This window comes from Salvelinus fontinalis, chromosome 21 (assembly GCF_029448725.1).
Source record: "Salvelinus fontinalis isolate EN_2023a chromosome 21, ASM2944872v1, whole genome shotgun sequence".
Classification (NCBI taxonomy): Eukaryota; Metazoa; Chordata; class Actinopteri; order Salmoniformes; family Salmonidae; genus Salvelinus; species Salvelinus fontinalis.
Genome location: NC_074685.1, coordinates 45,634,778 through 45,659,064, shown reverse-complemented (window position 1 = coordinate 45,659,064; position 24,287 = coordinate 45,634,778). Strand labels below are relative to the sequence as shown.

General features: G+C 42.2%; 1 protein-coding gene across 2 annotated transcripts; it reads left to right on the top strand.

Moving 5' to 3' along the window:
- The first annotated feature begins 137 nt into the window (after positions 1-137).
- On the top strand, positions 138-23,739 carry ankrd55 (ankyrin repeat domain 55). Of its 2 annotated transcripts, XM_055875468.1 has the most exons (11): positions 141-728; positions 6,684-6,803; positions 7,576-7,706; positions 9,337-9,446; positions 16,365-16,425; positions 16,791-16,919; positions 19,367-19,551; positions 19,896-20,063; positions 20,265-21,391; positions 22,444-22,545; positions 23,026-23,739. In XM_055875468.1, the coding sequence occupies exons 1-11, from the start codon at positions 689-691 to the stop codon at positions 23,310-23,312; spliced, it is 2,460 nt and encodes an 819-aa protein (XP_055731443.1). In that variant the 5' UTR covers positions 141-688; the 3' UTR covers positions 23,313-23,739. The 2 variants fall into 2 exon arrangements, 1 of the variants encoding a protein (XP_055731443.1); XR_008753991.1 differs by lacking the exon at positions 23,026-23,739 and having other exon boundaries at positions 138-728; positions 20,265-21,962; positions 22,013-22,537.
- Positions 23,740-24,287: the final 548 nt, after the last annotated feature.

The following is a 24,287-nucleotide window of genomic DNA, read 5'->3' as shown; positions in this document are numbered from 1 at the left end:
GCCTTAAAATAGCCTCTCGAATGGGGTCGTGTGGTTCAGGTGCATACTAATGCAGCCTGGGTAGGTGTGTGGCTGGCTGGCTGGCTGGCTGGCTGGCTGTGACTCGGGAGTGTGTCGCCCAGTTTGTCAGTGGCTCCACAATGAAAACATCCCCAGTCACCACCGGCAGGCTGCATTTTGACTCTCTGTCTTGCACATGCTCAGTGAGACGCCAGTCGTGAATCTTTTCATTCATACTGTACATCTCTCTCCCTCCATCGCCTGGCTAGGCAAGCTGCTGCTGTAGCCTCCAACTTACCTCCACTCTGCTCTATGCTGTCTGACAATGGATGATTGATTTCTCCATCCCTCCTTCCGTTTATCCCTCGCTCCTCAGTGGGGAAAAGAAACGAGAAACAGGGGGAATCTCCTTCTCAAAGATCTGTAATTGACAACACAAGACTGTCTTGGGGGAATTCTTCTCTCTCCTCTCTTCTTTCCTGTGATGGATGGATGAGGATTTATATTGGTCATGTAACCCTCTTCAAGGCAGTAGAAGACGTGAGAGAAGAGGGGGAAGAGGAGGAGGAGAAGTAGATGAGCGATGTCTTGGGCTACAGTGTAAGGGAGGTTTTCAACAGAGGCTGATGTGCCTTTCTAGTCTCTCTCGGTGTTGATTTTGGACAGATGATGATGTTTTAGTTTGACCATGGAGTTCAGCGCCTCATCTGTGTTTGACCAGCAGAAAGGTAAGCAAGCAGGCAACCAGTGTTGGATGTTACATATTACAATAAGGAAGAGGAACTGGAACAGGAGAGAGAGAGAGAGAGAGAGAGAGAGAGAGAGAGAGAGAGAGAGAGAGCGAGAGAGAGGGAGAGGGAGAGAGAGAGAGAGAGAGAGAGAGAGAGAGAGAGAGAGAGAGAGAGAGAGAGAGAGAGAGAGAGAGAGAGAGGGAGAGGGAGATTGGGAGCGATGTCGCTGCCGCTGTTGCCATGGAAATGCTGTGTTCTCTCTACTTGGTTTTGGCATCATGATGAGTAGATACTGGGTTTATGGCTGTTGTGTGGGATGACTAGCTAACAAGATCTAGCGTGTAGGGATCTAGTGTGTAGGGATCTAGTGTGAAGGGATCTAGTGTGTAGGGATCGAGTGTGAAGGGATCTAGCGTGTGGGGATCTAGTGTGTAGGGTTCTAGTGTGAAGGGATCTAGTGTGAAGGGATCTAGTGTGTAGGGTTCTAGTGTGAAGGGATCTAGTGTGAAGGGACCTTATCCATAAAGTGCAGTCTTAAATGAAAAGGTTTTATACCTCTATGTGGAAAACCCTTGTTTAACCCTTTAAGTGGATTCTACATTGAATACAGCATGGTTTAGAGGAAATCTTGCAGCGAGAGGTACTGCAATCCCATTCACAATAACTAGGTACTGCATTCCCATTCACAATAACTAGTACTGCATTCCCATTCACAATAACTAGGTACTGCATTCCCATTCACAATAACTAGTACTGCAATCCCATTCACAATAACTAGGTACTGCAATCCCATTCACAATAACTAGGTACTGCAATCCCATTCACAATAACTAGGTACTGCAATCCCATTCACAATAACTAGGTACTGCATTCCTATTCACAATAACTAGGTACTGCAATCCCATTCACAATAACTAGTGCTGCAATCCCATTCACAATAACTAGTACTGCATTCCCATTCACAATAACTAGGTACTGCATTCCCATTCACAATAACTAGGTACTGCAATCCTATTCACAATAACTAGTACTGCATTCCCATTCACAATAACTAGGTACTGCATTCCCATTCACAATAACTAGTACTGCATTCCTATTCACAATAACTAGGTACTGCATTCCCATTCACAATAACTAGGTACTGCATTCCTATTCACAATAACTAGGTACTGCATTCCCATTCACAATAACTAGGTACTGCATTCCCATTCACAATAACTAGGTACTGCATTCCCATTCACAATAACTAGGTACTGCACTCCCATTCACAATAACTAGTGCTGCATTCCTATTCACAATAACTAGTGCTGCATTCCCATTCACACTAACTAGGTACTGCATTCCCATTCACAATAACTAGTACTGCATTCCCATTCACACTAACTAGGTACTGCATTCCCATTCACAATAACTAGGTACTGCATTCCCATTCACAATAACTAGTACTGCATTCCCATTCACACTAACTAGGTACTGCATTCCCATTCACAATAACTAGGTACTGCATTCCTATTCACAATAACTAGTGCTGCATTCCTATTCACAATAACTAGGTACTGCATTCCCATTCACAATAACTAGGTACTGCATTCCTATTCACAATAACTAGTGCTGCACTCCCATTCACACTAACTAGGTACTGCATTCCTATTCACAATAACTAGTACTGCATTCCTATTCACAATAACTAGGTACTGCATTCCTATTCACAATAACTAGGTACTGCATTCCTATTCACAATAACTAGGTACTGCATTCCTATTCACAATAACTAGGTACTGCATTCCCATTCACAATAACTAGTACTGCATTCCCATTCACAATAACTAGTACTGCATTCCCATTCACAATAACTAGTACTGCATTCCTATTCACAATAACTAGGTACTGCATTCCCATTCACAATAACTAGTACTGCATTCCCATTCACAATAACTAGTACTGCATTCCCATTCACAATAACTAGTACTGCATTCCCATTCACAATAACTAGTACTGCATTCCTATTCACAATAACTAGGTACTGCATTCCCATTCACAATAACTAGTACTGCATTCCCATTCACAATAACTAGTACTGCATTCCCATTCACAATAACTAGTACTGCATTCCTATTCACAATAACTAGGTACTGCATTCCCATTCACAATAACTAGTACTGCATTCCCATTCACAATAACTAGGTACTGCATTCCCATTCACAATAACTAGGTACTGCAATCCCATTCACAATAACTAGTACTGCATTCCCATTCACAATAACTAGTACTGCATTCCTATTCACAATAACTAGGTACTGCATTCCCATTCACAATAACTAGTGCTGCATTCCCATTCACAATAACTAGTACTGCATTCCTATTCACAATAACTAGGTACTGCATTCCTATTCACAATAACTAGGTACTGCATTCCTATTCACAATAACTAGGTACTGCATTCCTATTCACAATAACTAGGTACTGCATTCCTATTCACAATAACTAGGTACTGCATTCCCATTCACAATAACTAGGTACTGCATTCCCATTCACAATAACTAGGTACTGCATTCCTATTCACAATAACTAGGTACTGCATTCCCATTCACAATAACTAGTGCTGCATTCCCATTCACAATAACTAGGTACTGCATTCCCATTCACAATAACTAGTACTGCATTCCCATTCACAATAACTAGTACTGCATTCCCATTCACAATAACTAGTACTGCATTCCTATTCACAATAACTAGGTACTGCATTCCCATTCACAATAACTAGGTACTGCATTCCTATTCACAATAACTAGGTACTGCATTCCTATTCACAATAACTAGGTACTGCAATCCCATTCACAATAACTAGGTACTGCAATCCCATTCACAATAACTAGGTACTGCATTCCTATTCACAATAACTAGGTACTGCATTCCTATTCACAATAACTAGGTACTGCAATCCCATTCACAATAACTAGGTACTGCAATCCCATTCACAATAACTAGGTACTGCATTCCTATTCACAATAACTAGGTACTGCATTCCTATTCACAATAACTAGGTACTGCATTCCCATTCACAATAACTAGGTACTGCATTCCTATTCACAATAACTAGGTACTGCATTCCCATTCACAATAACTAGGTACTGCATTCCTATTCACAATAACTAGGTACTGCATTCCCATTCACAATAACTAGTACTGCATTCCCATTCACAATAACTAGGTACTGCATTCCCATTCACAATAACTAGGTACTGCATTCCCATTCACAATAACTAGTACTGCATTCCTATTCACAATAACTAGGTACTGCATTCCCATTCACAATAACTAGTACTGCATTCCTATTCACAATAACTAGGTACTGCATTCCCATTCACAATAACTAGTACTGCATTCCTATTCACAATAACTAGTACTGCATTCCTATTCACAATAACTAGTACTGCATTCCTATTCACAATAACTAGGTACTGCATTCCCATTCACAATAACTAGTACTGCATTCCTATTCACAATAACTAGGTACTGCATTCCCATTCACAATAACTAGGTACTGCATTCCCATTCACAATAACTAGGTACTGCATTCCCATTCACAATAACTAGTACTGCATTCCTATTCACAATAACTAGGTACTGCATTCCCATTCACAATAACTAGTACTGCATTCCTATTCACAATAACTAGGTACTGCATTCCCATTCACAATAACTAGGTACTGCATTATCATTCACAATAACTAGTGCTGCACTCCCATTCACAATAACTAGGTACTGCATTCCCATTCACAATAACTAGGTACTGCATTCCTATTCACAATAACTAGGTACTGCATTCCTATTCACAATAACTAGTACTGCATTCCCATTCACAATAACTGTCCAGAGTCCGAGGAAGATTATCCAGCAAGAGCTCTATTTTATCTTCCTAGTTAGATATAGTAGATCTAGGGGAACCCTCATTTGTAGGCCATTCTACTCATATTTCTATGAATCATATTTCTATGGTTGGAATTCAAATTTGAAATGGACTGATGTCAATATGACACCCTGGGGCCAAGAAAAGAGTAGCACACATTGGCTGTGGAATCAGGAATGTTGTGGTTGTGTTGTGGTTGTGTTGCGGATGTTGTGGTTGTGTTGTGGATGTTGTGGTTGTGTTGCGGATGTTGTGGTTGTGTTGCGGATGTTGTGGTTGGGTTGTGGTTGTGTTGTGGTTGTGTTGCGGATGTTGTGGTTGTGTTGCGGATGTTGTGGTTGTGTTGCGGAGGTTGTGGTTGTGTTGCGGAGAGGTTGTGGTGGTGTTGTGGTGGTGGTGTTGTGGAGAGGTTGTGGTGGTGTTGTGGAGAGGTTGTGGTGGTGTTGTGGAGAGGTTGTGGTGGTGTTGCGGAGAGGTTGTGGTGGTGTTGTGGAGGTTGTGGAGGTTGAGCCAGATTGTGCCAGATTGTGTCATGTCAGTGGATTTCCCGGACTGACTCTCACCTCAATGTAATGATTTGATGGATTGCATAATATATTACCTCTTAATCAATCAATGAGAAAAGAAAGGTTCCCTCAATATATTAACGGAGGGATGTCCTGCCTCACCTATCAGCCATGCCCATGACATGGCACTTAGAAAAGATGGTGCTACCTAGAACCATAATTTTCCCCTTAGTGGAACCCTTTCACCAATACAAGATTCTACGTGGAACCGTTTACCACTAAAAGGTTCTAAGTAGAACCTTTATCACCACCAAAGGGTTCTACCTGGATCCAAAAAGGTTATCCTTTGGGGACAAACGAAGAACCCTTTTTTGTCTAAGCGTGTAAAGTTCATATAAAGTTTACATGCACCTTCAGGTCTAGATCTACTGGTCCTTATGAAGAGCATACGTCCTCAACTTCCAATGTGCACAACACTATGTAAACAAATACACATTCCAAATTCAACAGTCCTCAAAATGGCTGTGTTGAGGGTTTCTTCCCAATGGTCTACATCAATTCATATACTGCATCACATTCTATACATTAGTCAATATTTTTGCGTTTCTTGCATGAGTTATTCCACGACTTACAGTATATAATCCAAATTGAGCACACTCCATCTATTCATACAAGATATTATATTGACAGTGATGTATGTATAACCACATTGATATATGTGACCACATTGATATATTTACTGTATAACCACATTGATATATTTACTGTATAACCACATTGATATATTTACTGTATAATCACATTGATATATTTACTGTATAACCACATTGATATATTTACTGTATAATCAGATTGATATATGTGACCACATTGATATATTTACTGTATAATCACATTGATATATGTGACCACATTGATATATTTACTGTATAATCACATTGATATATGTGACCACATTGATATATTTACTGTATAACCGCATTGATATATTTACTGTATAACCACATTGATATATTTACTGTACAACCACATTGATAGATTTACTGTATAATCACATTGATATATTTACTGTATAACAACATTGATATATTTACTGTATAATCACATTGATATATGTGACCACGTTGATATATTTACTGTATAATCACATTGATATATGTGACCACATTGATATATTTACTGTATAATCACATTGATATATGTGACCACATTGATATATTTACTGTATAACCACATTGATATATTTACTGTATAACCACATTGATATATTTACTGTATAACCACATTGATATATGTGACCACATTGATATATTTACTGTATAACCACATTGATATATTTACTGTATAACCACATTGATATATGTGACCACATTGATATATTTACTGTATAACCACATTGATATATGTGACCACATTGATATATTTACTGTATAACCACATTGATATATTTACTGTATAACCACATTGATATATGTACTGTATAACCACATTGATATATGTATAGCCACACTGTATTTGTATCCCTGGCTCCTATAGATTCTGCTGAAGAAGTGGATCTTAACGTTGTTTACCAAGCAGCCGCCAATGGGGACGTCAACACATTAACAGCAACCATACGGGAAGATCCCTCCATTTTGGAGTACTGTGATGGTGAAGGTATGAACTGCTAGGGTTGGAAAACTCGGGTAACTTTACCAAAATCCCTGCTTTTCCAGAAATCATGGTTGGAAGATTCCTGGAATCAAGGTGGAATAAGCAGGATATCCGTGAATCCTCCAACCTCCATTTGGAAAAAGTTGTATGAAGTGCTTATGAAGCCTGTATGTAGTGCTTATGAAGCCTGTATGTAGTGCTCATGAAGCCTTTATATATATGTTACTGTATATTAGTTGTATTAGTTCACTTGGCTAAAGTATGTCAAAGTGTACTAGTGACAAGCTCCCAACGGCCCACTGATCATCTGTCATGCAGTAGGATGTTGACAGCTGATCTTATTAACTAAAGAAGGAGACATTGCTTCAAATGAAACAGATATATCTTAGTCATCAGAATCAGAAGTGTCTTCTTGATGTACAGTACAGCATGGCTATAGAGCCTTGTTCTGGGATCCTGGTTTCAGTAGCTCTAGTAATCTGGCCTCTTTCCATTGTGTCCCATCCTTCATTGACAGATGCCACTTTTTTTTTTAAACATATGATTGGTGTAAGTAATTACACCATCAGGTATTGCCTGAAGTGAGTTCAGACTTTCCACCATTATTAAATCCATGAGAGAAAATGTGCCAGTGTACACTTTTGGAGAAGGGTGGAGAATTGGGATGCAGTCCACATCACTACTGATAAAGGACAGGAGTCAAGGAGAGGAAGTTAGTTTTAAGACTGCACCTATATGTTTGATGTGCCATCCATCCCATGTTCTTCGACTATAGGCTCCACCCCTTTGATGCATGCGGTGTCGGGGAGGCAGGTGGACACGGTGAAACTCCTGCTGAAGATGGGTACCTCCATCAATACCCAGGATGCCTGTGGAAGGACTTCGCTCTCCCTAGCGACATATCTGGTACCGTACAACACACAACACACAACACACAAAACACAACACACAAAACACAACACACAAAACACAACACACAACACACAACACAACACAACACACAACACACAACAGAACACACAACACAACACACAACACACAACAGAACACACAACACAACACACAACACACAACACAACACACAACACAACACACAACACAACACACAACACACAACACAACACACACCACACAACACAACACACAACACAACACACAACACACAACACAACACGCAACACACAACACAACACAACCCACAACACAACACACAACACACAACACACACAACACAACACACAACACAACACACAACACACAACACAACACACCACACAACACAACACACCACACAACACACAACACAACACACAACACAACACACAACACACAACACAACACACAACACACAACACAACACACAACACACAACACAACACACAACACACACAACACACAACACAACACAACACAACACACAACACAACACACAACACAACACAACACACAACACAACACACACAACACACAACACAACACAACACACAACACACAACACACAACACAACACAACACAACACACAACACACAACACAACACACAACACAACACACAACACAACACACCACACAACACACAACACAACACACAACACAACACACAACACAACACACAACACAACACACAACACAACACAACACAACACACAACACACAACACACAACACAACACACACAACACAACACAACACACAACACACAACACACAACACAACACACAACACAACACACAACACACAACACACAACACAACACACAACACAACACAACACACAACACACAACCCACAACACAACACACAACACACAACACACAACACACAACACACAACACACAACACAACACACAACACAACACACAACACACAACACACAACACAACACACAACACCTGCTCGCTCACTCGTTTTGTTTTGATCCCTATTTTTTGTTAAGTTTCTACAATAATTGTAAAGTGACATGTTTAATTGTTATTATTATTATTATATAGATATAGCAAGTGTTTTATTTAATTCTGTGTCCAAAACTGATTATACTGACGTTCCAATCTCATCTCTGGCCTCAAATACATATGGCTGTTCAGCACCTGACATATCGGTAGAGACTTTACATTGGGGCCCCGTTTCAATGCTTTGAAAAGGCCTCTTTTCTTGCCTCTTTTCCTCCGTACACAATCTAACATGACACAGTTTACTAGTGAAAGCAATCCAGTCACATCAGTGATTGATTACTTTAAAGGGAAGGATGTATTTTCAAGGTATTGGAAGCGGGAACCTATGTTTGCCGTCCTAATAGTCAGGAGTATGGTTCATTTCCTGTGAGGTCAGAGTCTAAACTGTACTGAACAACAACCATTCAAGTTGTTGAAGCTTTTACAGAGTGCATTGCAAAATTGTCAGAAACAATTGTTTTCTTTTTAAAACGAAATCCTTTGTGCACTGTCTTTGAGCCGCACTTTCAAAAAGCAACATTATTTGTTGCTGTCGTAAAAAAACAGAAGTGACTTGATAACCTCCATTTTTTTTTGGTCTTTTGAAGGGGTGGCTCGAAGGCTGCGTGTGTTTGCTGCGAAATGGAGCCAAGCAGAACATCCCCGATAAAAACGGTCGCCTGCCTCTTCACGCAGCGACCGCTGAGATCGACCTCAAGTGAGAGCATTAGCAAATAATTCATAATTCACAGATGTATGATCTTAATTTAATCCAGTTTGTTACAGCAGGAAAATGATCCTGCAGCAACAGGAAATGTGAATTATTATGTGGATTATAATTAATGGACATTTTTGTAGGGGTAGGTACATTTTTTGTTAGGGAAAATCAAGTCAGAAATGTTAAAGTGGAAATTACAAACTTTAGAATCCTATTAAAAACTCAAATACACTACAAGTTTGTATTTCCTACTTTGCAGGAAAATTCTCAGCAACAATAGATCTCAGATCAAATTAAGATCCTACATCTGTAGGCATTGAAAACAATGGTGTTAGAAGAAACCATTGGAGAAATGAGTCATAGGCATAATGGCATAATATATGCTGAACAACAAGTGCGTTAGCAAGCATCCAGTTCAGGAAATAGAAAGCCCACCTCTGTAAAATTACCCACAGACGGTATCAATAAGCACTCCGTCTCCATGTTACACTGAACATGTTGTATACATAAAAGAAGGCTAATGGCTCAGTGACTGCTGCAAGTTAAGTAGGTTATTTACTGGAACAGGAAAGCCTGGTTTACCAGGGCGTGTGTATGTGTGTGCAGTCCCCATAGCGACCACAGACCTTTGCTTGATATGCTAAGGCGGCAGCAGCTGCTCCAGTGGTTTCTCTCCCTCTCTCTCTTTCTCTCCCTCCCTCCCTCTCTCTCTCTTTCTCTCCCTCCATCCCTCCCACTCTCTCTCTTTCCCTCCCCCCTCCCTCCCTCCCTCCCTCCCTCTCTCTCTCTCTCTCTCTCTTTCTCTCACTCCCTCCCCCCACTCTCGCTTTCTCTCTCTCTCTCTCCCTCCCTCCCTCTCTCTCTCTCTCTTTCTCTCCCTCCCTCTCTCTCTCTTTCTCTCACTCCCTCCCCCACTCTCGCTTTCTCTCTCTTTCTCTCACTCCCTCCCCCCACTCTCTCTTTCCCTCCCTCCCTCTTTCTCTCTCTCTCCATCTCTCTCTCTCTCCCTCCCTCCCTTATCTCGCTCACTCTCTCTGAATGTGGGAAGACAGGGTCTGTCGATTTGGATTCAGCAGCCCAGTGCTGCATCTGGTCGACAACAACAACAGAGGCACTTTCTCTCTTCCTGCTTCCTTTCTCTCCCAAGCCATCTGGCAAAGCTATTAGCTGCCGGACTTGATAACAGTAAAGGAGGGGTTTCTCGTTGAATTCGTTGAATTGCAGAGGTGTAGCTTAGTAACTTACCCTCAACTCCACAGCCGAGACTGAACCACAAAATATAAGTCTGTAGCATTTGGACACTCCTATTAGTACCATGTTTGCAATCCCCCCATGTGAGCCAGTTAGTGCAGAATAACAGCATGTTTCAGGGGATCAGTTAGTGCATTATAACAGCATGTTTCAGAGGATCAGTTAGTGCATTATAACAGCATGTTTCAGAGGATCAGTTAGTGCATTATAACAGCATGTTTCAGGGGATCAGTTAGTGCATTATAACAGCATGTTTCAGGGGATCAGTTAGTGCAGAATAACAGTATGTTTTAGAGGATCAGTTAGTGCAGAATAACAGTATGTTTCAGAGGATCAGTTAGTGCAGAATAACAGCATGTTTCAGAGGATCAGTTAGTGCATTATAACAGCATGTTTCAGGGGATCAGTTAGTGCAGAATAACAGCATGTTTTAGAGGATCAGTTAGTGCAGAATAACAGTATGTTTCAGAGGATCAGTTAGTGCAGAATAACAGCATGTTTTAGAGGATCAGTTAGTGCAGAATAACAGCATGTTTCAGAGGATCAGTTAGTGCAGAATAACAGCATGTTTCAGGGGATCAGTTAGTGCAGAATAACAGCATGTTTCAGGGGATCAGTTAGTGCAGAATAACAGCATGTTTCAGGGGATCAGTTAGTGCAGAATAACAGTATGTTTCAGAGGATCAGTTAGTGCAGAATAACAGTATGTTTCAGGGGATCAGTTAGTGCAGAATAACAGCATGTTTCAGGGGATCAGTTAGTGCATTATAACAGCATGTTTCAGAGGATCAGTTAGTGCAGAATAACAGCATGTTTCAGGGGATCAGTTAGTGCAGAATAACAGTATGTTTCAGAGGATCAGTTAGTGCATTATAACAGCATGTTTCAGGGGATCAGTTAGTGCAGAATAACAGTATGTTTCAGAGGATCAGTTAGTGCAGAATAACAGTATGTTTCAGAGGATCAGTTAGTGCAGAATAACAGCATGTTTCAGAGGATCAGTTAGTGCATTATAACAGCATGTTTCAGGGGATCAGTTAGTGCAGAATAACAGCATGTTTTAGAGGATCAGTTAGTGCATTATAACAGCATGTTTCAGGGGATCAGTTAGTGCAGAATAACAGCATGTTTCAGAGGATCAGTTAGTGCATTATAACAGCATGTTTCAGGGGATCAGTTAGTGCAGAATAACAGCATGTTTCAGAGGATCAGTTAGTGCAGAATAACAGCATGTTTCAGAGGATCAGTTAGTGCAGAATAACAGCATGTTTCAGAGGATCAGTTAGTGCAGAATAACAGTATGTTTCAGAGGATCAGTTAGTGCATTATAACAGCATGTTTCAGAGGATCAGTTAGTGCATTATAACAGCATGTTTCAGGGGATCAGTTAGTGCAGAATAACAGCATGTTTCAGAGGATCAGTTAGTGCAGAATAACAGTATGTTTCAGAGGATCAGTTAGTGCATTATAACAGCATGTTTCAGAGGATCAGTTAGTGCATTATAACAGCATGTTTCAGAGGATCAGTTAGTGCAGAATAACAGTATGTTTTAGAGGATCAGTTAGTGCAGAATAACAGCATGTTTCAGGGGATCAGTTAGTGCATTATAACAGCATGTTTCAGGGGATCAGTTAGTGCAGAATAACAGCATGTTTTAGAGGATCAGTTAGTGCAGAATAACAGTATGTTTCAGAGGATCAGTTAGTGCAGAATAACAGCATGTTTTAGAGGATCAGTTAGTGCAGAATAACAGTATGTTTCAGAGGATCAGTTAGTGCAGAATAACAGCATGTTTCAGGGGATCAGTTAGTGCAGAATAACAGCATGTTTCAGGGGATCAGTTAGTGCAGAATAACAGCATGTTTCAGGGGATCAGTTAGTGCAGAATAACAGCATGTTTCAGAGGATCAGTTAGTGCATTATAACAGCATGTTTCAGGGGATCAGTTAGTGCATTATAACAGCATGTTTCAGGGGATCAGTTAGTGCAGAATAACAGCATGTTTCAGGGGATCAGTTAGTGCAGAATAACAGCATGTTTCAGGGGATCAGTTAGTGCAGAATAACAGCATGTTTCAGGGGATCAGTTAGTGCAGAATAACAGCATGTTTCAGGGGATCAGTTAGTGCAGAATAACAGCATGTTTCAGAGGATCAGTTAGTGCAGAATAACAGCATGTTTCAGGGGATCAGTTAGTGCAGAATAACAGCATGTTTCAGGGGATCAGTTAGTGCATTATAACAGCATGTTTCAGAGGATCAGTTAGTGCAGAATAACAGTATGTTTCAGAGGATCAGTTAGTGCAGAATAACAGTATGTTTCAGAGGATCAGTTAGTGCAGAATAACAGCATGTTTCAGGGGATCCGTTAGTGCATTATAACAGCATGTTTCAGGGAATCAGTTAGTGCAGAATAACAGTATGTTTCAGAGGATCAGTTAGTGCAGAATAACAGTATGTTTCAGGGGATCAGTTAGTGCAGAATAACAGCATGTTTCAGGGGATCAGTTAGTGCATTATAACAGCATGTTTCAGAGGATCAGTTAGTGCAGAATAACAGCATGTTTCAGGGGATCAGTTAGTGCAGAATAACAGTATATTTCAGAGGATCAGTTAGTGCATTATAACAGCATGTTTCAGGGGATCAGTTAGTGCAGAATAACAGTATGTTTCAGAGGATCAGTTAGTGCAGAATAACAGTATGTTTCAGAGGATCAGTTAGTGCAGAATAACAGCATGTTTCAGAGGATCAGTTAGTGCATTATAACAGCATGTTTCAGGGGATCAGTTAGTGCAGAATAACAGCATGTTTTAGAGGATCAGTTAGTGCATTATAACAGCATGTTTCAGGGGATCAGTTAGTGCAGAATAACAGCATGTTTCAGAGGATCAGTTAGTGCATTATAACAGCATGTTTCAGGGGATCAGTTAGTGCAGAATAACAGCATGTTTCAGAGGATCAGTTAGTGCAGAATAACAGCATGTTTCAGAGGATCAGTTAGTGCAGAATAACAGCATGTTTCAGAGGATCAGTTAGTGCAGAATAACAGTATGTTTCAGAGGATCAGTTAGTGCATTATAACAGCATGTTTCAGAGGATCAGTTAGTGCATTATAACAGCATGTTTCAGAGGATCAGTTAGTGCATTATAACAGCATGTTTCAGGGGATCAGTTAGTGCAGAATAACAGCATGTTTCAGAGGATCAGTTAGTGCAGAATAACAGTATGTTTCAGAGGATCAGTTAGTGCATTATAACAGCATGTTTCAGAGGATCAGTTAGTGCATTATAACAGCATGTTTCAGAGGATCAGTTAGTGCAGAATAACAGTATGTTTTAGAGGATCAGTTAGTGCAGAATAACAGCATGTTTCAGGGGATCAGTTAGTGCATTATAACAGCATGTTTCAGGGGATCAGTTAGTGCAGAATAACAGCATGTTTTAGAGGATCAGTTAGTGCAGAATAACAGTATGTTTCAGAGGATCAGTTAGTGCATTATAACAGCATGTTTCAGAGGATCAGTTAGTGCATTATAACAGCATGTTTCAGAGGATCAGTTAGTGCAGAATAACAGTATGTTTTAGAGGATCAGTTAGTGCAGAATAACAGCATGTTTCAGAGGATCAGTTAGTGCGAAATAACAGCATGTTTCAGGGGATCAGTTAGTGCAGAATAACAGCATGTTTCAGGGGATCAGTTAGTGCAGAATAACAGCATGTTTCAGGGGATCAGTTAGTGCAGAATAACAGCATGTTTCAGGGGATCAGTTAGTGCAGAATAACAGCATGTTTCAGGGGATCAGTTAGTGCAGAATAACAGCATGTTTCAGGGGATCAGTTAGTGCAGAATAACAGCATGTTTCAGAGGATCAGTTAGTGCAGAATAACAGCATGTTTCAGGGGATCAGTTAGTGCAGAATAACAGCATGTTTCAGGGGATCAGTTAGTGCAGAATAACAGCATGTTTCAGGGGATCAGTTAGTGCAGAATAACAGCATGTTTTAGAGGATCAGTTAGTGCAGAATAACAGCATGTTTTAGAGGATCAGTTAGTGCAGAATAACAGCATGTTTTAGAGGATCAGTTAGTGCAGAATAACAGCATGTTTCAGAGGATCAGTTAGTGCAGAATAACAGTATGTTTCAGAGGATCAGTTAGTGCAGAATAACAGCATGTTTTAGAGGATCAGTTAGTGCAGAATAACAGCATGTTTCAGAGGATCAGTTAGTGCAGAATAACAGCATGTTTCAGGGGATCAGTTAGTGCAGAATAACAGCATGTTTCAGGGGATCAGTTAGTGCAGAATAACAGCATGTTTCAGGGGATCAGTTAGTGCAGAATAACAGCATGTTTCAGAGGATCAGTTAGTGCAGAATAACAGTATGTTTCAGAGGATCAGTTAGTGCAGAATAACAGCATGTTTCAGAGGATCAGTTAGTGCAGAATAACAGCATGTTTCAGGGGATCAGTTAGTGCAGAATAACAGCATGTTTCAGGGGATCAGTTAGTGCATTATAACAGCATGTTTCAGAGGATCAGTTAGTGCAGAATAACAGTATGTTTCAGAGGATCAGTTAGTGCAGAATAACAGTATGTTTCAGAGGATCAGTTAGTGCAGAATAACAGCATGTTTCAGGGGATCAGTTAGTGCATTATAACAGCATGTTTCAGGGGATCAGTTAGTGCATTATAACAGCATGTTTCAGGGGATCAGTTAGTGCATTATAACAGCATGTTTCAGAGGATCAGTTAGTGCAGAATAACAGTATGTTTCAGAGGATCAGTTAGTGCATTATAACAGCATGTTTCAGGGGATCAGTTAGTGCAGAATAACAGCATGTTTCAGGGGATCAGTTAGTGCATTATAACAGCATGTTTCAGAGGATCAGTTAGTGCAGAATAACAGCATGTTTCAGAGGATCAGTTAGTGCAGAATAACAGTATGTTTCAGAGGATCAGTTAGTGCGAAATAACAGCATGTTTCAGAGGATCAGTTTGAAGGCGAGGCGCAGAATCTATATTATTTTTTTAAATTTAAATTTTCTCCCCTTTTCTCCCCAATTTTCGTGGTATCCAATCGCTAGTAATTACTATCTTGTCTCATCGCTACAACTCCCGTACGGGCTCGGGAGAGACGAAGGTCGAAAGCCATGCGTCTTCCGAAGCACAACCCAACCAAGCCGCACTGCTTCTTTAACACAGCGCGCCTCCAACCCGGAAGCCAGCCGCACCAATGTGTCGGAGGAAACACCGTGCACCTGGCCCCCTTGGTTAGCGCGCACTGCGCCCGGCCCGCCACAGGAGTCGCTGGAGCGCGATGAGACAAGGATATCCCTACCGGCCAAACCCTCCCTAACCCGGACGACGCTAGCCCAATTGTGCGTTGCCCCACGGACCTCCCGGTCGCAGCCGGCTGCGACAGAGCCTGGGCGCGAACCCAGAGACTCTGGTGGCGCAGTTAGCACTGCGATGCAGTGCCCCACCCGGGAGGCCCAGAATCTATATTCTTGATCACATAATGAATACTATTTGGGTTGGTTGCTATGGTGATGTGTAGATCTGTGATTCTGTGCAGTCCGACTGCAATGTAGTCAATATCAAACCTGCACCATTACTCTTGATACACGTTGAACAGGTTTTGGCAACACAAACTTTGATTTGATTTGCAGACTCATGGCAGTCCTGCTGCAGCAATCGACTGCGTGTGAAATCAACCACCAAGACAACGAGGTATGAAAACTGAACAGTGATACCATAGTAACCTGGGAATACACAGTACTGGCATGGGACAGGATGGCGAATAATATAAAAAGAGCCTCTCCCTGATGTAATGGCAGTCTACTAGCTCTGAGAGGGAAAGCATGATAAATTACCTAAATATGGAGAATGAATTACCATCTACATACTTATGTACCATAAGTAGGGCCTTGAGTTTTTCTGACCACCTGACAAGGTAAAGGCCCAGGCCCTAGTTTTAAGTTGATGTGTTCAGGTAAAACTCATAAGGAGTGATAAACTAAGATGATGCTACGTTCAGTGTTCTAGAAAGCTATGTCTAGTTTGCATTGCGACCAATTCTCATTGGTTCTCTGTAGGGCATGACTGCTCTTCATTGGGCATCTTTCCACAACCGTCCTGAGCATGTGCAGGCTCTCCTGCAGAAAGGGGCGGATCCCACACTCGTGGACAAGGACTTCAAGACAGCCCTCCATTGGGCAGTGCAGGTAAGAGACAGCCCTCCATTGGGCAGTGCAGGTAAGAGACAGCCCTCCATTGGGCAGTGCAGGTAAGAGACAGCCCTCCATCGGGCAGTGCAGGTAGGAGACAGCCCTCCATTGGGCAGTGCAGGTAAGAGACAGCCCTCCATTGGGCAGTGCAGGTAGGAGACAGCCCTCCATTGGGCAGTGCAGGTAAGAGACAGCCTCCATTGGGCAGTGCAGGTAGAAGACAGCCCTCCATTGGGCAGTGCAGGTAGGAGACAGCCCTCCACTGGGCAGTGCAGGTAGGAGACAGCCCTCCATTGGGCAGTGCAGGTAGGAGACAGCTCTCCATTGGACAGTACAGGTAGAAGACAGCCCTCCATTGAGCAGTGCAGGTAGGAGACAGCCCTCTATTGGGCAGTGCAGAAAGGGGAAAACTTACTGCCACTGTGGGATTTAAACAAGGCCTTAAAGGGGACAGATTCCCAGACACAGATGAAGCCTTATTTCAATGGAGATTGTCATTTGAGCATGCCTTACTAACTGTAAGTTGCTCTAGAAAAGGGCGTCTGCTAAATGTAGTATGTAGAAAGTTACAGACGCACAAAAATCATACCCAAGACATGCTAACCTCTCACCATTACAATAACAGGGGAGGTTAGCATTTTATATCATAGCCCAAAGACATGCTAACCTCTCACCATTACAATAACAGGGGAGATTAGCATTTTATATCATAGCCCAAAGACATGCTAACCTCTCACCATTACAATAACAGGGGAGGTTAGCATTTTTTGGGGGGTATGATATTTATGGCTCTGTAACTTTCTCACTCATCATTATTCAAGATTCATTCAGGACTATCCATAATCATGGTAGCATCCACAATAATGTAGAAGTGTTAAGTAACATTCTATTCTTATTTACAAAATAATCTGAAACACAACCAAAACTAACAGCAAATGCATCCAACAAGTTTGTAGAGTCCCAAGCTTGATGTAATTATTGTGTGTTCGGAATATGGGACCAAATACTACATTTTTGACTATTTTAAAACACATACAAGTGAATTTGCAGAAGTGAATTTGTCCCAATACTTGGTCCCATAAAATGGAGGACTTAACAAAAAGTGGTGTAATTTCTAAACGGTTCACCCGACATGGATGAAAATACCCTCAAATTAAAGCTGACAGTCTGCACTTTAACCTCATAGTCATGGTATCGTTTCAAAATTATACAAAGAAGGTGTCACTGTCCTAATACTTTTGCTGGTCACTGTATTTATTTATTTGTTGACCGTTTTAGTTTCGTAACTGTCTGTTAATTATTTCTGGCTTCATTCGAGGTTTGTAATAATCCGCCATATATGAAACCACATTGGCTGAAAGCTTTTACACTACATATTTTAGTTCTAAAGCTTCTACATGAGTAGATTTGAAAGCTTGCAGGTACATGTGCATTACATACTATGCATTGAAGATAAATCCACTTCTAGACTCACACATCTGAGCAACCATGCAGTGATCATGCATTAGTTCTGCTTTATGTCATTTGTTTCCCATTGAGGATACTAGTGCCGCCACCTGGCCCATATTGTAACATGTGAATCCCAAAATAGTCTAAAATGAAGAAGTCTGTCTGGTGGGACAGAACACTGCAACATATTCTATTATGTGGCCAGAGTTGTCTTAGTCAGCTTTGTCAATTTGCCACATAATTAGGTTGTTACTGTCACTGCAATTATTCATAGCAGTGATGGTCAGAGGCTGTATATATCAAGTGTCTCAAAGTTGAAGTGCTGATCTAGGATAAGTTTTGCCTTTTTGATCACAATGAATAAGATTAAAATGGACTGCTGGGACCTATTCCTCAGTCAGCACACATCTACTGTAACTTCCCCTGCGCTGTTGCATTAAAGAAACCAATTCATATCTTCATTACACACATAAGTCATTCGATTTTTTGTTCTGAGTGCAAATCCGGCCTTTGTATGAAACAGAGGTGGTTCAGTGAACCATGCTTGCGTTGATGAGTAACCTTGACTGAGACCTGAAGACTTGCCTTAGCTCCCTGCAGCTAACACAGTCGTAGTCATTGGATTTAAAACCCTGCTGTTCTAATCATTCTTCTCTCTGCGTCTGCCTCTGCCTCTGTCTCTGCCTCTCTCTGTCTCTCTCTCTCTGCCTCTGCCTCTCTCTCTCTCTCTCTCTCTCTCTCTATCTCTCTGCCTCTGCCTCTGCCTCTGCCTCTGCCTCTGCCTCTCTCTCTCTCTCTCTCTCTCTCTCTCTCTCTCTCTCTCTCTCTCTCTCTGTCTCTCTCTCTGCCTCTGCCTCTGCCTCTGCCTCTGTCTCTGTCTCTCTCTCTCTCTCTCTCTCTCTCTCTCTCTCTCTCTCTCTCTCTCTCTCTCTCTCTAACTCTCTCTCTAACTCTCTCTCTAACTCTCTCTCTAACTCTCTCTAACTCTCTGGCAGAGTGGCAGCAGATTCATGTGTTCTCTCATCCTGGAGCACCGCCTGGGCTCCTCGGTCATCAACTACGACGACGAAAACGGCAAGACCTGCGTGCACATCGCCGCTGCCGCTGGATACAGCGACATCCTCTATGAGTTGGCGCGCTTTGCCGAGACCAACCTGCAGGCCCTGGATGTGGACGAACGGTAACAAAAATGGCAGCACATTGTTTTCTTTGAAATTGCATGCCACTAGTCTATGTTTCCAGTCTCTGTTTGTCAAACAAAAAACATTGATTGTAAAGTTAAACAAACCATAAATCTCCATACACAAGGACTACTTTTAACAATTTCCACTGAACATTTAGCAAAAATGCATTTACTTGAAGAACAGTGCAGATGCAAAATCTGGTTTGTGCTGTTTGTGCCGTCATTCTGTTACCGTGGAATTTCCCATTACTGGTTGGTAAATTCATCGACTTATCATGAATAACTTCATTATTCATGATAGGCTGATCCAGTGTATAGAATAAGATCTGTTCATCCTCCAGAACCCCTCTTCATTGGGCGGCAGCAGCGGGGAAGGAGGACTGTGTCCAGGCCTTACTGCAACTAGGGGTGGAGACGGGGCCCAGGGATATCAACGAGAACACACCGCTCACATATGCAATGTACTGTGGCCACACTGCCTGCATCAAGCTCCTCTCAGCTGACAACAGGTTGAATAACGCTGCATTCTGTGTGTGTGTGTGTGTGTGTGTGTGTGTGTGTGTGTGTGTGTGTGTGTGTGTGTGTGTGTGTGTGTGTGTGTGTGTGTGTGTGTGTGTGTGTGTGTGTGTGTGTGTAGAAAATCCCTACCATCCATTTTAAACCAGAGTTGTGAATAAGACTCCATGCTCTCATTGATTGATTGCCTACAGGTCCAATTCAGCCAGAAAGCTGTCTTCCCAGGGCAGTGATCCATCCCAGCTGTCTTCCCAGGGCAGTGATCCATCCCAGCTGTCTTCTCAGGGCAGTGATCCATCCCAGCTGTCTTCTGAGGGCAGTGATCCATCCCAGCTGTCTTCTCAGGGCAGTGATCCATCCCAGCTGCCTTCTCAGGGCAGTGATCCATCCCAGCTGCCTTCTCAGGGCAGTGATCCATCCCAGCTGTCTTCTCAGAGCAGTGATCCATCCCAGCTGCCTTCTCAGGGCAGTGATCCATCCCAGCTGTCTTCTCAGGGCAGTGATCCATCCCAGCTGCCTTCTCAGGGCAGTGATCCATCCCAGCTGCCTTTCCAGGGCAGTGATCCATCCCAGCTGTCTTCTCAGGGGAGTGATCCATCCCAGCTGTCTCCTCAGGGGAGTGATCCATCCCAGCTGTCTTCTCAGGGGAGTGACCAATCCCAGCTGTCTTCTCAGGGGAGTGACCCGTCCCAGAAGAAGGAGGGCAAGTTCCGCATGCTCAACCAGATCTTCTCCTGCAAGAGGAAGGAGCACTACACCGCCCGCCAAAGAGAGCTGGGCCGCGACGGACACCTGAGGGAGGAGACCTCAGAGGTGGATGACATCATCACCATGTTCGATTGTCTGGCTGACTCCTCTTCGGCCAAGGAGCTTGAAAACGAACGCTCCAAAGTCAGGAAACGGCCTTCGGTCGAAGCAGCGCAGAAACTCAATCCACTCGACATCCGGACGGCGAAGGACTACAAGGGACTGCCTCCTATACGGACGCAAAGTCTTCCACCCATCAATCTGGGCACGTCTTTGTTGGCCATCTCCCAGAGTGCTGTGGAGCAGAGTCAAGCCACGCGGCCGATGGTCAACCACTTTGCACACCGCTCTCAGAAAAGCAAGAGTGAGCATGACTTATTTGACAGCAGGCCGAAGGGACAAGCGTTGGTTAGTCATTCCTGGAAGACCGAGTCCAATCAGTCCATTTTGGCCCACAAATCCTGGATATCACCCCCAACAGAAAGGCTGTTGGACAAACTGTACCATGAGACTTATGGACCTACTGATGTCCTCTGCCCTCACCAAGCCCCATACATACAGAAGAATGAACAAGGTATTATTACTTGAGTTTTTCACAAGGTGAGATGAGTTAAGTATTTCACAAGGTGAGATGAGTTAAGTATTTCACAAGGTAAGATGAGTAAGTATTTCACAAGGTAAGATGAGTTAAATATTTCACAAGGTGAGATGAGTTAAGTATTTCACAAGGTAAGATGAGTTAAGTATTTCACAAGGTGAGATGAGTTAAGTATTTCACAAGGTAAGATGAGTTAAGTATTTCACAAGGTGAGATGAGTTAAGTATTTCACAAGGTAAGATGAGTTAAGTATTTCACAAGGTAAAATGAGTTAAGTATTTCACAAGGTAAGACGAGTTAAGTATTTCACAAGGTAAGATGAGTTAAGTATTTCACAAGGAAAGATGAGTTAAGTATTTCACAAGGTAAGATGAGTTAAGTATTTCACAAGGTGAGATGAGTTAAGTATTTCACAAGGTAAGATGAGTTAAGTATTTCACAAGGTAAAATGAGTTAAGTATTTCACAAGGTAAGACGAGTTAAGTATTTCACAAGGTAAGATGAGTTAAGTATTTCACAAGGAAAGATGAGTTAAGTATTTCACAAGGTGAGATGAGTTAAGTATTTCACAAGGTAAGATGAGAAGTATTTCACAAGGTAAGATGGGTTGAGTTTTTCACAAAAGGAGAGGATAACTTAGCAGAGGGGATGTGTGACTTACTGAAACATAGAAACTTGTGGTGCATTCTCATGAGTTATCAAGTGAGTCATCTCACTGTCCTTTCACCAGAGCTAAGCAGCCGTTAGCAAAAAAGCCACATCCTGCTAAGATAATATATTGTAGATAGCTACACTTGACTTCACTGTTCACACCTTGAGTCCGCTTCGATTCAAAACCAGTAGCCCTAACCATTTTTCTTGCCTGTCTAAAATAGCAAGGGAGTGACGCATGAGAAAACGTGTGAACTTCTATGCAGTTGAGTTTTGATGATTCTTCTCAACAAGGGAACGTAACTTCTGCTTTACATCACCACAATGTATGCATCCAAGTGCATGCTAATAACATTATGTACTTCTCTTCACCACAGCTCCAAATACACACCTGCTAACTCTGGACAGGTTAAACATGAGGGAGACTGCCCTAACACGGAACTGCTTGGCCCCCATTCGTGACCACTGTACCCACCGGTGTAAGTACTTTTTTTCATGACTATGTAGCCTTGAAAACTTCAGAGCTCTGAATGCATGCATGGATTCGTTTACTTTCTGTGCTATAACTACAACGCTTGATGTTATATTCTGTAAGGGAAACATCCTTGGCGATGTATTGTCATATCTTAGTATCACTGTCAGCATCGCAATCTATACAACATGTTCCACTACAATTTCAGTATAGCCAGCCTAGTGCTACTAGAGGTTACACATAGCTTTTGTGACGCTCTGGGTCAAGTCTTGAGGCAGTGTCTGTAGACGGTGGCTGTAGTGTTTCCCTCCAGAGCGGCAGAGTCACATTCAGTGCACAGGTAGGTATGTACAAATGTTGAGAGGTGGAGGTGCGTCCTCTTACTATAGAAAGCAAATTGAGGATGCAAAGAAGCTTATTCTTGGCCTTCTTGTAGACATGATTGCCAACACAACACCAAACACTTTACAAGCTTTTCCCTCTGCAGTCTCCTTGCCACCAGACCAAGTCTCTAAAGGGGTGAAGAAGTCCAAGTCCCTGCCTCTCAACACCCTGGGTCGGGGACAAGGGGGTCTCCCGCCGCCACTGACCTCCAAGTCCCAGAGGCCAGGGATCCCCCAAAGCCCGTCCTTGTGCTCCTTCCTGCCCATGCTGAATGGAGACCCTCTGAGGAGCGTGCAGGTGCTCCCTGCCATCCCATCCCAGAGGAAATACAGCCCCACTGTGGGCCAACCCAAAATGGACACCCTCAGTAAACTGGACAACAGAACCTGATGCAACCGCATTGCTCATTGGAGGCTTGGGGAGATATGTGATGGAGTGGACCTGATCGGAACTGGACTTGGCTGTGTTAGCTAACAGCAGGCTATTTCTGTGGAATTTTGTCAGGTCTGAATGAAATTTGTCCCTAAGTATAAAAAATGTATTTAAAAAATTGTCCCTGAGTGTAAAAACTGACTAAACTCATCAAGAGGAACTCTACTGTACGCCACAGTAAATTGCTCAAGACTTTGCAAACATTTGTTAATAAACAGCATCCTATTTTTACACGTTTATACTGTACTTGGTGGTGGAAACTCCACAATTCAAGGCATGCACTGTGTACTGTTTGATTTTCTTGCACTTTGAAATTGAGACTTTATGTTTAGGTTGTCATGTGACTGTTCCACTAAATGAATAAAAATATATGACATTTTTGTTATTTTTGGCTGCGTTAGGATATTTTTCAGTTGTGTGAAGGAGATGAGGCACAGATACATTTGCCTATGCATGATCAACTTATTGATCCATTCCTGATCATCATACAGGAAATGTCCACGATCCTCCACTATTACTGGTCTGACTGCACCTCTTTTAATATGTTTTTAATTTTTTCCCCTTTCATGTCTGTTTTCTCCAAGCCGTCCTGGCGCTAGGGCAGAGATCTATGTTGACCGTTATCACTACTTTAACCACTCGGGAGGTCTGAGTATGTGGGAGTGGAAGGGGATGGGGCAGGACTTGCATTTTTTTGTCCAAAGAAAATCAAGCATGTTCACAGTGGTAGTGTAGTGACATACACTTACTACTGAGACCTGAAGACTTGAGTTAGCTCCCCCCAAGCTTATAGCCATAGGCTTTAGCTCAGTGGGCTGCTACAGTGTTGTTGTGGCAGGAGACCTGAGCACACAGTAGTTGGTCCCTGGTCACATTCATGGTGCTTTTAAGACAACTGGGTACTTGGAGGTCAAATCATGACATCAGTGATCT